The sequence below is a fragment of the Danio rerio genome, chromosome 12, assembly GCF_052040795.2.
Source record: "Danio rerio strain M-AB ecotype USA chromosome 12, GRCz13ab, whole genome shotgun sequence".
Classification (NCBI taxonomy): domain Eukaryota; kingdom Metazoa; phylum Chordata; class Actinopteri; order Cypriniformes; family Danionidae; genus Danio; species Danio rerio.
The window spans coordinates 27,383,178-27,397,500 of NC_141032.1; the positions used below are offsets into that span (position 1 = coordinate 27,383,178).

At 35.6% G+C, this 14,323-nt stretch overlaps 3 protein-coding genes across 24 annotated transcripts in view; 2 read left to right on the top strand and 1 right to left on the bottom strand.

The window, feature by feature from the left end:
- Positions 1–826: 826 nt before the first annotated feature.
- Positions 827–7,589, top strand: gch2 (GTP cyclohydrolase 2). Its single transcript, NM_131667.1, is given in 6 exon segments — positions 827–1,266; positions 2,443–2,552; positions 3,298–3,353; positions 3,900–3,931; positions 6,028–6,112; positions 6,477–7,589. Coding segments are annotated over 6 exon segments (723 nt in total). The 5' UTR covers positions 827–959; the 3' UTR covers positions 6,610–7,589.
- On the bottom strand, positions 7,450–12,542 carry cript (cysteine-rich PDZ-binding protein). 22 transcript variants are annotated; one of them, XR_015503476.1, is made up of 7 exons: positions 12,479–12,542; positions 12,153–12,218; positions 11,981–12,035; positions 11,756–11,859; positions 9,143–10,072; positions 7,993–8,690; positions 7,450–7,864 (listed from the first exon to the last, which is right to left on the bottom strand). XR_015503476.1 is itself a non-coding variant. In NM_001017893.1 (5 exon segments), coding segments are annotated over 5 exon segments (306 nt in total). In that variant the 5' UTR covers positions 12,495–12,542; the 3' UTR covers positions 9,123–10,007.
- Positions 12,543–12,827: 285 nt separating this feature from the next.
- pigf (phosphatidylinositol glycan anchor biosynthesis, class F) overlaps positions 12,828–14,323 on the top strand; it is a 13,510-nt gene continuing 12,014 nt past the window's right edge. Inside the window, 4 exon segments of the mRNA NM_205645.1 lie at positions 12,828–13,002; positions 13,448–13,697; positions 13,769–13,860; positions 13,936–14,052. Of these exon segments, the coding sequence (NP_991208.1) occupies positions 13,470–13,697; positions 13,769–13,860; positions 13,936–14,052 (437 nt within the window). The 5' untranslated portion in view covers positions 12,828–13,002; positions 13,448–13,469.

Genomic DNA, 14,323 nt, shown 5'->3' on the forward strand with positions numbered 1-14,323 from the left:
TTCATTCATTTTCTTGTTGGCTTAGTCCCTTTATTAATCCGGGGTCGCCACAGCGGAATGAACCGCCAACTTATCCAGCAAGTTTTTACGCAGCGAATGGCCTTCCAGCCGCAACCCATCTCTGGGAAACATCCACACACACACTCATACACTACGGACAATTCAGCCTACCCAATTCACCTGTACCGCATGTCTTTGGACTGTGCGGGAAACCGGAGCACCCGGAGGAAACCCACGCGAAGACAGGGAGAACATGCAAACTCCACACAGAAACGCCAACTGAGCTGGTTCGAACCAGCGACCCAGCGACCTTCTTGCTGTGAGGCGACATCACTACCTACTGCACCCTTGACTCGCCCATAGTTGTTATCAAACAGTATAAATAGATATATCTTTTATTGTATATTAACACATTTTTTTTTGATGAGGAAATTTTTAAAAGACAAATTCAAACTGCTATCATCATATTATCATTCTAGATTTTTCATTCTTCAATAAGTATGCCAAAGTCATAAACAATAACTCTATTCAGTAATTAAAACAAAGGTTAAAATAAATGGAGGGTCATGTGAACACAGGAACAGCCAACCGCAAACGTGTCTTATTTTGTTACACGGTGTGTTTCGGGTTTTGTTCGGACACGGAGTTAAATTAACAGATGATGCGCAAGAAACTTGAAGCGCGGATGGCGTGACCGCAATAGGGAACTGGGTGTAACGTGCAGAGCATAACCGAGCGCGTGCTCACGCTGAAAGCCGAGGTGCTCAATTGGACACAGTGATAGTGGAAGGCTCCTATAAAAGCCACCGAGTGGGAGACAGAATCTGAGTCAGCTCCACGACGATCAACAGGCTACCCAAGCACCGGCTGCAGTTCTGAAGCAACATCTGCTCGACTTCCAATATAAATAACAGGCTTGAAATTATTATTATCTTCTAAATAGTCAATCATTAGTCAGTATGGAATACCAAAAGGCAGCAGAACTGAACAGTTTGTGCAATGGCAAAATCGTCACAGAGTATCTCTGCCGCAATGGCTTTAGCGACCTGACGGTCGACACGAAAAAAGTCGCTGTCCAGCACAAAAACGAGACATCCCGGAAAGAGGAGGAGGATGAGTCGCGGTTACCTGCTCTGGAGGCGGCATACACCACTATACTGCGTGGACTGGGGGAAAACACCGACCGACAGGGTCTCCTCAAAACCCCTCTCCGTGCTGCCAAAGCCATGCAGTTTCTGACTAAGGGATACCACGAGACCATCTACGGTAAGCGCTGTAATCAGTATTATTCAGTAATCTTTTACATCAACTACTAGGTCTACGACTAGTCTTTTATGGCATATATTGCTTTCAAACAACGTTTTAACACCTATTAATAAAATACAGGTAAAACCAAAAAGTTGTTTATAGGGTGATGCCAAAGATAAACATTTGTGACATTATTGTGAAAAGTTAGTATAATAAAAAGATTCAATGGATGTTAATGGTTCTTCATGGACCAATTGTTGGCATTACAGAACTTTTATTTTTCTAAAAATAGGGGAAGTGATTGCTACTGTATGCTGTTTGAGGCTCTTAACATGATATAGCCTTTTTAAATTTTAGATTAACTTTTGCCCTAACAAACAAAATATGAAATAATACAGTAGCTAACTGTGCAGGCGCATAGCATTTCTGCTGTTCTAGTCACAAAATGACTGACAGGAGACATTTATGCATCCTAAAGTATCTGGCTCCCAAAAATCAACTATTTTTCTACTAATCAAATACCATTAAACCATCGTAACCACAAATTAACCATGGCTTTGCTACACTAACCACAGTTAAAAGGAATAGTTCACTCAAAAACATTTTCCTCACCATTTACTCACACTAAAGTGGTTCTAAACTTTTATGAGTTTCTTTCTCCTGTTGAACACAAAACAAGTCATATCAAAAAATGTTGGGAAAAAAGCAGCTATAAACATCAATAGAAACAAACAAACAAACTCTTGACCAAATTATGGGTTACGTTTATTTATATGATAGCAAAAGTAGCATAATGTCATATACAATTTATTTAAAAAGAAGTGGTTTTCAGGCTTTTAGTATGCAATGCTTATCACTCTACTTTAATAAGAAGTTGTATAATTTACTTATACGTCATTCTGGAATTGCTCAATTCGTCAGATGCTGCAATGTCAAGCTCCTGATTGGCTACTTGAACTAATCACACTGACTTTCCTAAGTATTGGCCTGATTTGACCTGATTCATTATAGAGATTTTAACAGAGACTTGAATTCATCTACTTATTGTTTCTGGTGATTTAAAGTGCTTCTATTGTCCTAATTTGTAAACAACTATGGAAAAAGTATCTGCAAAATGAATAATTGCCCTCAACAATGAACATTACATGTGACACCATAAAAAGCAACTAACTTTCATCAATGTTTTTTCCTCAGATATCCTTAACGATGCCATATTTGATGAAGACCATGAAGAGCTAGTCATTGTGAAAGACATTGACATGTTTTCACTTTGTGAACATCATCTAGTACCATTCTTTGGCAAGGTATGTATCAAACAATCAATGATTTTAGCCACTTGTTTCATCCCTTGATGCTACGCTTTAGGGCTGCACAATATATAATTTTCATATTGCAGTGTTATCATTCACAATAGTCACACCGCAAGTATACATATAATTGAATCTGGATTATAATTGAAAAGTTTCCAAGTGTTTTTTGAGGTCTGTGACTGTGTGAGCTTTAAAAGCATTCAGGCTCAAGAAAATGTGCCGTTTGTAACTTTGAAAAATTATTATCAATTCAGTTTTTGGAATTGTTTATATAACAAAGACTATGCAGTATTATTTGACATTTGATTATTCAATCATTGTATACCTGAATGCATTTTGACTCTATGGAAAACAGTAAAATGCTGTTTATTTTATTAGCATATTGAATTTATCTATGCTTGTAGATTGTTTGTTATATTTTATGCACTCCCCTACAGAATCTTCCCAATCAAACTAAAATGATAGATTCTTTACAAACATTTATTCATCTCATCTAGTGAAATTGTACTAATATCGCAATATATATTGCAGAATAAAAAAAAAACAATCACAATGTGTAATTTTTCCAATATCATGCAGCCCTACTATGCTTGTTGCTACTCTACTAGCCAATTCTGGAATCATTGACGCATACATTCGTCTAGGCCTGGGAGAGAGTTTAGGGCTGGGAGGTCAATGGGTTCTTTTCAGTAAGCTGATAAATAAACTAAATAAATATTGTCTCCCAATTCACTTGTAGGTTCACATAGGATATCTGCCAAGCAAAAAGGTTGTTGGCCTCAGTAAGCTTGCAAGGTGAGTATACAGAATGCAAACACACATGCACACACACACATGCACAGATACATGATTGTGCCAGTCTCAGACGGATGGTAATGGGCCTTGTTCTCACATCAGAGAGGGACTGAAAAAGAGAACCTATTAGTTACAAGTGGCTGAGTTCTTCTGTTATCACAGCCCTTTCACTTGAGGCTTAAATCCAAAGCCTGGCACTGTATCCTGTTCCATCTGAAAAAGGCCAGACTCGCTGACTTCTGGCGCTGAGGAAATCCCCCTCGACTCCCACCTCCACTGCGGGGGGCTTGTGGGAAACATTAACATCGCTATCCTCACATATTATCCTCACATAATTTGATGTGCACCCTGAAGCTGTCTTTGCATGCATAAAATGCACCCAGACTTCATAAGACTGTATCGATGTCCTTTAATAATCATATCACAAATGTATGTAGAATATTTACTTATTGCAGCTATTTAGGAGAGCAATATTATGGTCAAATGTTCTTGATAGGACATATCAACATCTGTAACTCACACACTGTGCATTTTGTTCCTCTGTAGGATTGTTGAAATCTACAGTCGCAGACTTCAAGGTAACTATCTTATATTTTTATTACGTACAAATCATGATTTACATTTTAAATGAATGCTGTTTATGCTAATTTGAGCACCAAAATTTTAAATCAATTCTAAAAAATTTAGCCTGAACTCATAAGAAAACGTAACTATTTTATGTTTCAACAGTTTAGTTGCTAATTCATACAAATTCATCTGAGTTCAGTTGTAAGAAAATGTAGGATTTTAAAAAGGAGGCGTGGCACCCAATCCCGCCCCTAAACCAAACCGTCATTAATGGATAAGCAAATCATAATAAATTGTATGAATGAGACTACCAATTCATACGTATTAGCCACTAAAACAAAAGTTACGAATGGACCCTTTTCACATGTCCGGGTTTCTTGGTAGCGGAAGGCATCATAGTTTGGTAAACTTATAGCGCAGTGTATGGGAAAGTATAAAAAAATTATTATTTTTACAATCCAATTTGCTAAAATAATAAAAGAAAAACTCTGCAATGGTGTTATCAAGACTTTCAGAAAAAGGAAAAAAAATAGTGTGAGACTGATAACTGCAGGCAGAAGAGAGAATAACATTAAATTCACTGTCCTGCCACATAGACGCTGCATTAGAAACGCCTACCATAAGCATCTGATGCAAAGATGATACAATACATCCATAAAAACATATAAATGTTCATTTGTTAAAAAAAAAATCTAAATATCAAAAACTTTTAAGGATTTAAGATTGTGACTGTTAAACACGTCATTACAGGCTTGTGAAAAGGGTCCATTGCCTTGAGATAGTGTTGATGTGACTGATTTAGAAGTCTGTAAGAAGTCTCTTATGCTCCCAGGGATTAGATATGCAGAACAGTAAAATCTGTCTTAAATCATAATTGTAAAATATTCCTGCAATATAAAATAAAGGTTTTCTGTTTCGATATATACATTTTTTTCAATGGATTTACTAAAAGTTTTAAGGTAAGTGGTTGCAAACAATTTATACAAGCTGAATTTAAACAAAGCAAATTAAATTGAACATTACTAGATTTTATGTTTAAATTCAGCCCAAATAAATTGTTTGCAACCACTTACCTTAAAAAAAGTAGTAAATCTACCCAATATATATATATATATATATATATATATATATATATATATATATATATATATATATATATATATATATATATATATATATATATATATATATATCATAATAGAAAACCTCAATTTTATATTGCAGTTAGGGCTGCATGATTCTGGCTAAAATGAGAATCATAATTTTTTATTTTTATTTTTTTTGCTGAAAATCAAGATCACAAATTTGAATGTGAATACATATTCATAATTCTGAAGTTGATTTATTATGTTTAAGACATGTGCAATCTGTCATTGACAACATTATTAGATCATTTTTTTACAGGTAAAATGAGACATTGTCATTATCAGATTGCCTCTTGCATTATATTCAACGATATATAGGCTAGATGTCCACGTTGCTGAGCAATGTATATAAAACAATGTGAACACTTGTGCCTTTATGCTTCTCTCCTAGATATGAAAAATAATTGAATCATACAGATGCTGGATTAAGATAGTGTGAGGGGTTGAATCGAGATCCCGATCTTTTTTCGATTAATCATGCAGCCCTAGTTGTAGTAATATTTTACGATTATAATTAAATAGTTCAGATGCAAAAAACTCTTAAGTGCCATCTGCATTTTTTTCTAATAAGAACATTTTTCTCAGCCTCCAATATTTTTGTGCAGTTATTTCACTTTAAAGACAATGCTAAGAACCAATTATTTGCCATAAAAGTGGATTTACTGAACATACACACAGGATGCCTATATTATAAATGCCTATTTTAGAAGAAAACTTCAGATTGCATTTAGAGGTTTTTGCATCTGAACTCAAATGATGACAGATTTTACTGTCCTATATATTTGATCCTTGCGAGTATAAGAGACTTTTTACTCACCAATAACTTGTGCATAATAAAGAAATGAGCATTAAACATGCTGAGCATAGTCAAGTTTAACATCTCAAAACTTAGTGTTGAATCAGTACTGCACCACACTTCATTGCATACTCAGTGTTTTACTCTCACTTTTGCTTTTTTGCAGTTCAAGAGCGTCTAACAAAGCAAATAGCGATGGCAATCTCTGAAGCCCTGCAGCCTGTTGGTGTGGCAGTTGTCATTGAAGCAGCGTAAGTCTAAAAGTTATTCAATCACATTACAAGCAAACTGTGGCTGAAGAGTAACTAGTAACTCATATTATCCACATAGTAAATATGAAATCTCATTTACTTTTTTCCTCCTGATCAAGTTATACAGCTAATAAACATTGCCTAGTTACTACACATCCTATAGCCACCTTTGGTAAATCTGTTTCCTTAACACAAATCAGCATGACTACATACAAAGTAACTTCAAAGCTCAGAATACAGTAGAGGCATTCAAGCTTCTGCTTACAGTAGCTGTCTTGTCTAGTGATTTCGTCATGCAGCGAAGAGTGTGAAAATGTCTATATCAAATGGGATCTGCGAGCTGAATGGCTGTTTGTTTTTGTAGTCACATGTGCATGGTCATGCGTGGAGTGCAGAAGATGAACAGCCGTACCGTGACCAGTGCGATGCTGGGTGTGTTCAGAGAGGATCCAAAGGCCCGAGAGGAGTTCCTGGCCCTGGCCAAAAGCGCGCAGTGATCACACTTCCATCCCTTAAGTCCATCAGTGTGTTTACAGCCAAACAGGTCAACGATTGTTCTCTATTTCTGAAAAGCTCCATGGTGCTATTAGAGAATCTCACTGAGCCAGAGCTGTAGATCATTTTTTTCCACCAGCAACAGCTCAGGGGTCTTCACTGTTTGCGTATATTTAAATATTCAATGTGAATATATGAAGGATCAGTGTTACTATTTTGAAGCCATTATTGAATGTCCAAACATTCACAGAGCTGCCTTAAAATTGAATTTATGTGTCATTTCTACTGTTAACAATTACTAAATTCATATTTTTCCTTATATACACTTGTCTAACCTTATGAGTTTTTACAAAAATGAAAACAATTAATTATTTTGTATACAACTTTCATATTTTATAATAAGGTCTGATTAATTAGCACCAGTTAATGCATTTACTAACAACGAACAGTACATTTGTTGCAGTATTTATTCATCTTTGTTAACGTTGGTTATTTTAAATATAGTAAGTAATAAGTTGTTCTTGGTTAGTTTGTTTTATTATCTCAGGTTTAGTAAATATTAACATATACCACTTTTGATTTTAATTCAAATCTTTTGTTTGATAGATATTTAGAAGTGCTTTAGAAAAAGAGTATTTTTCATTGTTAGTTCATGTTAACTAATCCTAACTTATTGGAAAGTTTATCCACAACTTTTTTTTTAAAACCAAAAACGTATTTTTGTTAAATGCTCTGATTAGAAAATATTCAAAGTGCCAAAATGCAAATACAATAAAATATATATTTTTTGTTGTTGTGCAAGTAAATGATTAGGTTCCTCTGGATATATCTGTGTGGCATCATTTTTATGCAGTTAAAAATGTTTATTGAAAAAAGCACTGCCATTGTCACATTTTTATATTATGTACAGCTCTGAATTGTACAAACAGAAATGAAAGATGTCATTCACACCATCTTCAACAATAAAGCATCATTGTGAAATCCACCTCTGATTTGTTAAGCAAATGATTTCTGCAAGATTTTGTCACAAATTTTATTCGGCAAGAAATATTTACAGATGTAAAAACAGTCTCAAATGAACTATTCTTAATTAAACTATGATATTTTACAGTATCTAAATATTGCTGTGTTGTGCCTTCTTGCAAATATGGCAAAATAATCAAAGAGACTGCAAAAGCATCCACAACACTTAATTTCTCTATATATAACATTTTATCATACGAGTATGTGGAATCAAAAGACAACTAAAGCATAGATCTCAAACTCGATTGCTGGAGGGCCGCAGCTCTGCACAGTTCTGCTCCAACCCTAATCAAACACAGCTGATCCAACTAATCAAGGTGTTCAAGACTACTAGAGACTATTAAGCAGGAGTGAGTTGGAGCTAAACTATGCAGAATGGCGCCCCTCCAGGAATTGAGTTTGAGACCATTGATTTAAAATAAACCAAACCCAAGTCTAAGCACTCTCTGAAAGGTGACAGAACAAATAGAGTTCCAGAATCTAAAAAAACAAAAGAAAAGTCGGACAACAAGAAGTAAATTAAGGCTTTTAACTATCAGCATCACTACACATTGACTGACTTACTTCTCTCATTTCATATTTACAACAGTTTTGTAGTGAAACTGTCTTGGACACAATACAGCAGTGGTTTCAAACTCAATTCCTAGATTCAGGGATTCAACTCTGCATACTTTATCTCCAACCACCTCCAGCTCACACCTGCTTAAAAGTCTCTAGTAGTCTTGAACACCTTGATTAGTTGGATCAGCTGTGTTTGATTAGGATTGGAGTGAAACTGTGCAGAGCTGCGGCCCTCCAGGAATCGAGTTTGTGACTTACACAGTAGAGTAAACTTCACTTATAGCAAGGTTTCTCAACCACGTTTCTGGAGGACCACCAGCTCTGAACATTTCCATGTCTCCTTAACCAAACACACCTGATTCTGATCATCAGCTCATTAGCAGAGACTGAAAGGCCTGTAATAAGTGTGACAGACAAAGGAGGTGGTCCTCCAGGAACGTGGTTGAGAAACAGACTTATAGCACAGGCATAAAAATCCAGTTCATGGAGAGCCACAGCTCTGCAGTTTAGTCCCAACCTTGCTTCAACACACTTAAGCTGCGGTCGCACTGAATTTTTATCCCCGTAGACTTCCATGCAAACGAATGCGTCAGACCGGAAAAGCAAACTCAAGTGACAAGTTTCGCAATTCGCTACATTGCAAAGTTCAAGCTTGGTGATCTCTGACCCGCAAAATCGCATCACTTGACTGCTTGAGACCAATCAAAGATCAAAACATGACCTCTCTGGACAGGAATTTCAAATATGGACCAATCGCTCGCTTTTTTAAATGTCTAATCATCTTGTTTAATCCTGCACATTTTCACAGCGCCATACTACAGAAATTCGCACGCACAAACTCCAGTGTGACAGCAGCATTATAGTTTTGAACACCTTGATTAACTGGATCAGCTGGGTTTGAACAAAACTGCAGAGCTGTGGCCCTCCAGGAATCGAGGCTGAGATTTACACAGAGTAAACATCACTTATAGCAGTGTTTCTCAACCACGTTCCTGAAGGTCCACAAGCTCAGCACATTTTCCATGTCTCCTTAACCAAACACACCTGATTCTGATCATCGGCTCTTTAGCAGAGACTGAAAGGCCTGTAATGGGTGTGACAGACAAAAGAGATATCCAAAACATGTAGTGTTGGTGGTGCTCCAGGAACATGGTTGAGAAACACTTATAGCAGAGGCGTCAAATCCAGTTCCTGAAAAGCCACAGCTCTGCACATTTTAGTTCCAACCCTGTTTCAACACACTTACCTGTAGGTTTCAAATAAGCCTGAAGGACTCAATTAGTTTGATCAGATGTGTTTAATTGGGGATAAAGCTAAACTGTGCAGAGCTGCGACCCTCCAGCAACTGGATTTTGCACCTTACAGCAAGAAAAATATACATTTTTGACCAATTATGGGAACTGGTAACATTTAAAAGTCAAAAACTTTGGTATGCTATGATGGCTAAATAATCCCAATAAATTAATAAGAAATGCAATAAACCATTATAAAGAAAATCTAACTTGTCAGGGATTGGTTTATTAGAATTGCCTAACCACTGCAGTCATTAAAATAAAATAAAAGAGAAGAGAGCATTTACAAAATGAAAATAAGAAGGCATCTACATTATCCAAACAGTACAAGCCAATATATTGCTCTAAAAGGAGAAAAATACCACTGACATATTTTCATATAAATACAGTCATAAGCTAGTGCAACCATTCTGCAGCCGTTTGCCACAAAATACTGCAAACTGAACTCTTGTGAACTTAATGATCATTCTCAACACAGGAAGAGTCAACGCAGTCATTCACAAACATCTCCAACGTATCACCATTCAAACTGAGGTCTGTTTGTAGTTCTTGGTGTCAATAACCTTCTTCCCACACATGGCACAAATTCCTGAAAAAGCAGAATGAGATGGACTGTGAGAAAATATAAATGTGTTTATTAAATTGAACTCAGACGCAATCTTGTTACATTTCATAATATTTTGATTTAGTGGCTTATTCATATTGATTTGAACTATCTCATTCATACATTTCAGTCCAGTTTGCTCATCTCACAATTAGGGGTAGGGTTTGGTGGAACACCTCCTTTTAAAAAGCATACTTACAGGTACAAAGGTACAGATAAGCCACTTTTCTGACAATATATAAAATAAATGCACTACCCGACAAAAGTCTTGTCACCTGTCCAGTTTTTAGGAATAATAAATAATATGAGTCTTAGTTGATTATTTAGTATAAGAAGTGCCATTAATGAAAGGCAAATACCTCTAGATTACGCTTTTTTACGCTAGATTACGGTTTTATTTTTACCAAAATAAAACCTGATCATACATTGATTTTTAATTAGGACAGTGAGGTCTTTGCTTAAGGACAAAAGTCTTGTCATTTAAAGTCATGGTGCCGTGGAAAAAGAATGAATATTGTGTATGACTCCCATGAGCTTGGAGGACTGCATTCATACATCTCCGCCACGACTCAAATAACTTATTAATAAAGTCATCTGGAATGGCAAAAAAAACGTTTTTGCAGGACTTCCAGAGTTCATTAAGATTCTTTAGATTCATCTTCAATACTTCCTTCATCTTACCCCAGTCATGGTCAATAATCTTGGGTCCATGAGGCTTCCAATAGATCTTTTGCAGTATTTGTGGTGATTGGGATTCAGTTCAATAGATGATTTATCTGAAAAATCTACCATCTGCCACTTTTCCAAATGAACAACTAGAAGACAAGTTATTATATGTTGCTCTTACAACCGGCATCGATGACAAAATTTTTGTCAAGTAGTGCATGCTTCCTCTTGAGATTGGGCTGTTTGAAAATAGACATATTAAGATATTTTATTTAAAAATCTATAGATCTCAGGGGCTAAACAAACTCTGCTGTGGTTAAAAATTCTGTCATCATTTACTCACCCATCACTTGTTCAAAACCTATTTCTGTTAAACACAAAAGAAGATATTGTGAAGAATGCTGGTTTCTGTAAGCCATTGACATTGAGTTTTTTTTTTTGTTTGTTTGTTTGTTTTGTTTTCTTGAAGTCAATGAGTGCCAGCAATTAGGATCTTTTAAAATATCTTGTTTTGTGTTGAACAGTTGACAGAAACTCAAAAGCACATGCAGGAAACTAAATAATAAAAGAATTAAAAATTTTGGGTTGCTATGCTTTTAAACCCAGTTTAAAAGACAGAAGACAGACAAAAGACATCTATACAAACCAAAATCAAGACACAGCATTACTACAAACATTAGAAAAGTACCTCCTTGCAGTAGATCATTATGGGTGGGATGGATGAATTTCTGCTTTTGTTTTGACTCATTTACACACTGTAAAAACTCATCATGAGTTCTAAACTGATACACACATACAACAAGTGTGTTTATGCGCAGTAAGTTGTAACAATTGTTTTATGATAAGTAGTTTCTTTTGCGTGCATATTTAGGTTTGGTGAACCTGAGTTAAATATATTATTTTCTTCCTTTTTTTTTTGGTTAGAACCAAGTGACCTAACCGAATTACACAAGCTTTAAATTACAGAAGAAAACTGAAGCATCGACTCACTATTCATCATACCTTTTTTGTAAGCACATCCCTGGCAGTAGTGTGAACCGGACTGATGGACTGAGCTTTTGCATATTCTGCAAGTGGCAAATCCTGATTTCCCATACGGATCAAACCTGAGTGAAAAAGTACGTTACACATTTCAGTGCGCATTGACATACATTACATTTTCATTCAATCAACATTTAACTGCTTTATCAGACTATTATCTAACAGTAGCCAATAAGCAACACCCACCTTGCTTTTTTAGATGTCAGCATTTTGTTTTCATTCAGCTTGCGACCACCACTCTCTGTAATATAACAGTTTTTAAAAATTAATATTCAGCCTTGACATGAACACAAATGTATACATGGAACAAAAACATAACATTTTATTTTTATCTTAAGGTCAAAACGTGTTAAATTACCTGTTGTGTTTCTAGCTCCATCTTTCCATGTATCAGGCGTGATGACTCGCCCCAGTTTCTTCTCGCCTGCGCAAACAAAACATACATAACACATAAAGTCCGCATATTTCTTTCTAACCTTATGTCACTCATTAAGCATTATTTTCATAGCCGGGATAAACAACAAAAGCCGCTGGTTACTGTTATCTTTGCTAGCGACTCTAAGCTAACCTTACTAAATTACATACGAAATTACAATGCTATAAGTTAACGAATCAGACTTATGTCTGTAAAACAAACACGTTAACCCTTTCATTTATCGAATAATTTAAAATGTAGTTACTTACACTTTTCGCAAACCATCTTGAAATGTCACAAAATCGTAGACAACACGTCAAAATAATTCTCGGTGGAGGTAAAAATGAAGCTAGGAGAATCAATAAACACTCCGCTGTCAGTGACGTATTGCGATGCGTTATCAAAATAAGAGTCCCGTAAAAACATAGTTTTATTGTCTGTAGGTAAAGCAAGGCAAATGTGTGTAAATCAGATATTATTGTTTCATAGTTTTATCAATAATAATAACAATAATAACAATAATTCGTTTTGTTCAAGTTATTGCAATTTGAAGGAAATTTAATTTTGTCGATTGTTGCTGGCTTCATTCTGCCGGAAGTACATGGTAGTCGTGTATTGGAAATAAACAGATTTTCACTGTTTGCCTTTATTTGTAATGTTGGTTTTCGGTCGAGGAAAGATGTAACTAGAATTTGATCAAGTTGTTAAGGTGTTGGAAGAACCTGTGGTGTAATGTTAATTTTGGAAGTTCAAATACAATACTCCATTGGTTAGCCTTTAACGTTACTCGGAAGTAAGTTTCATTCAATTTATTTTATTCACTTAGTTTTTTTGTGTGCAGCATTATATCTTGCTTTTATACTGGAAACGTTGATAATTTTGCATGCCTTTCTATTACCCCTTTACTACAAATTATAAAGAAACATAGTTAATGTAGTTAAACAGTTGTTACCATGGTTTTACTACACTGCATATTTCAACTATGGTTTTTGTATTAAAATTGTAGTGACGTTATACAAAAGATAACCAATATGGTTATGAAAATATAATTACAATATGGTTACATTGATTTTTGTAAGGAATGTTTGGTCTATTTTGTCCTTTATTTGACCTTTTTTTTAAATTAACAGGTTTTTTGTTTTTGGTATCTTTAAAATAATTAATTATTATTATCATGTTATATTTTTGCATGTATGTATTAATTTCATTGATTTACTCTCGTTGTACCTGTTGTACAGCTACCTTTATTGGTCCTCCATAATGTGGGATGTTGAGATCAGGGGCATGGCGTCGGCTCATGCCATTATCGCCTCCTCTATCTTTATGGCAACTGTGATGCCTGCTGCATTGGTGAATAAATTTTCCGTCTACGGGACGCACATGGTTTGGCTGTATTGCGTGGCTGGATCCATTACTGTAGTCAACATCGCAGTCTTTTGGCTTCTAGGCATCAGCCCGCCAACAAAGAAGAACACACTAAGCTACAAGGTATTGACAGCTTTCACATTCTTCAATGGATGAACCTTATAAATGTGTAATAATCATTCTGTCTTTCACAGATCAGCAGATTTTTCAGATCCTGTCTGTACTTTCTGCTGTCATGCCTATTTTTTCATACCGTGGTAGTACTATATGGAGCTCCTCTACTTGAGTGAGTTTATATTTGTGTTTTATTTGTCCAAAGGATGTAAAATACAGCTTGAATAAAACATGTATATTGCTGCAGGTCTGCACTGGAAACGTTTTCTCTGGCCGTGTTGCTGTCCACACTCACTACACTGAGATGTCTCTGCATTCTGGGCCCGAATGTACAGGCGTGGATACGGGTTTTCAGCAGAGACGGGTAAATTCTAGATCAGTTTTATACATTAACATGTTGAATTCTTGATTTCAGGTATTATGGACTTTTTCATAGACTATAAGGTGTTTTCACTTGGATTGATTTGTTCATTGATTCATTCAATTCAGTTTCAAGTTGAGCTTGTCATTCTACTACATGTATGGATTATTTGTGTGTGTGTGTGTGTGTGTGTGTGTGTGTGTGTGTGTGTGGAACAAATTGAAACATAAATATGTTCACAACACTAAATGTAACCAAAAATATAAATTTAAAT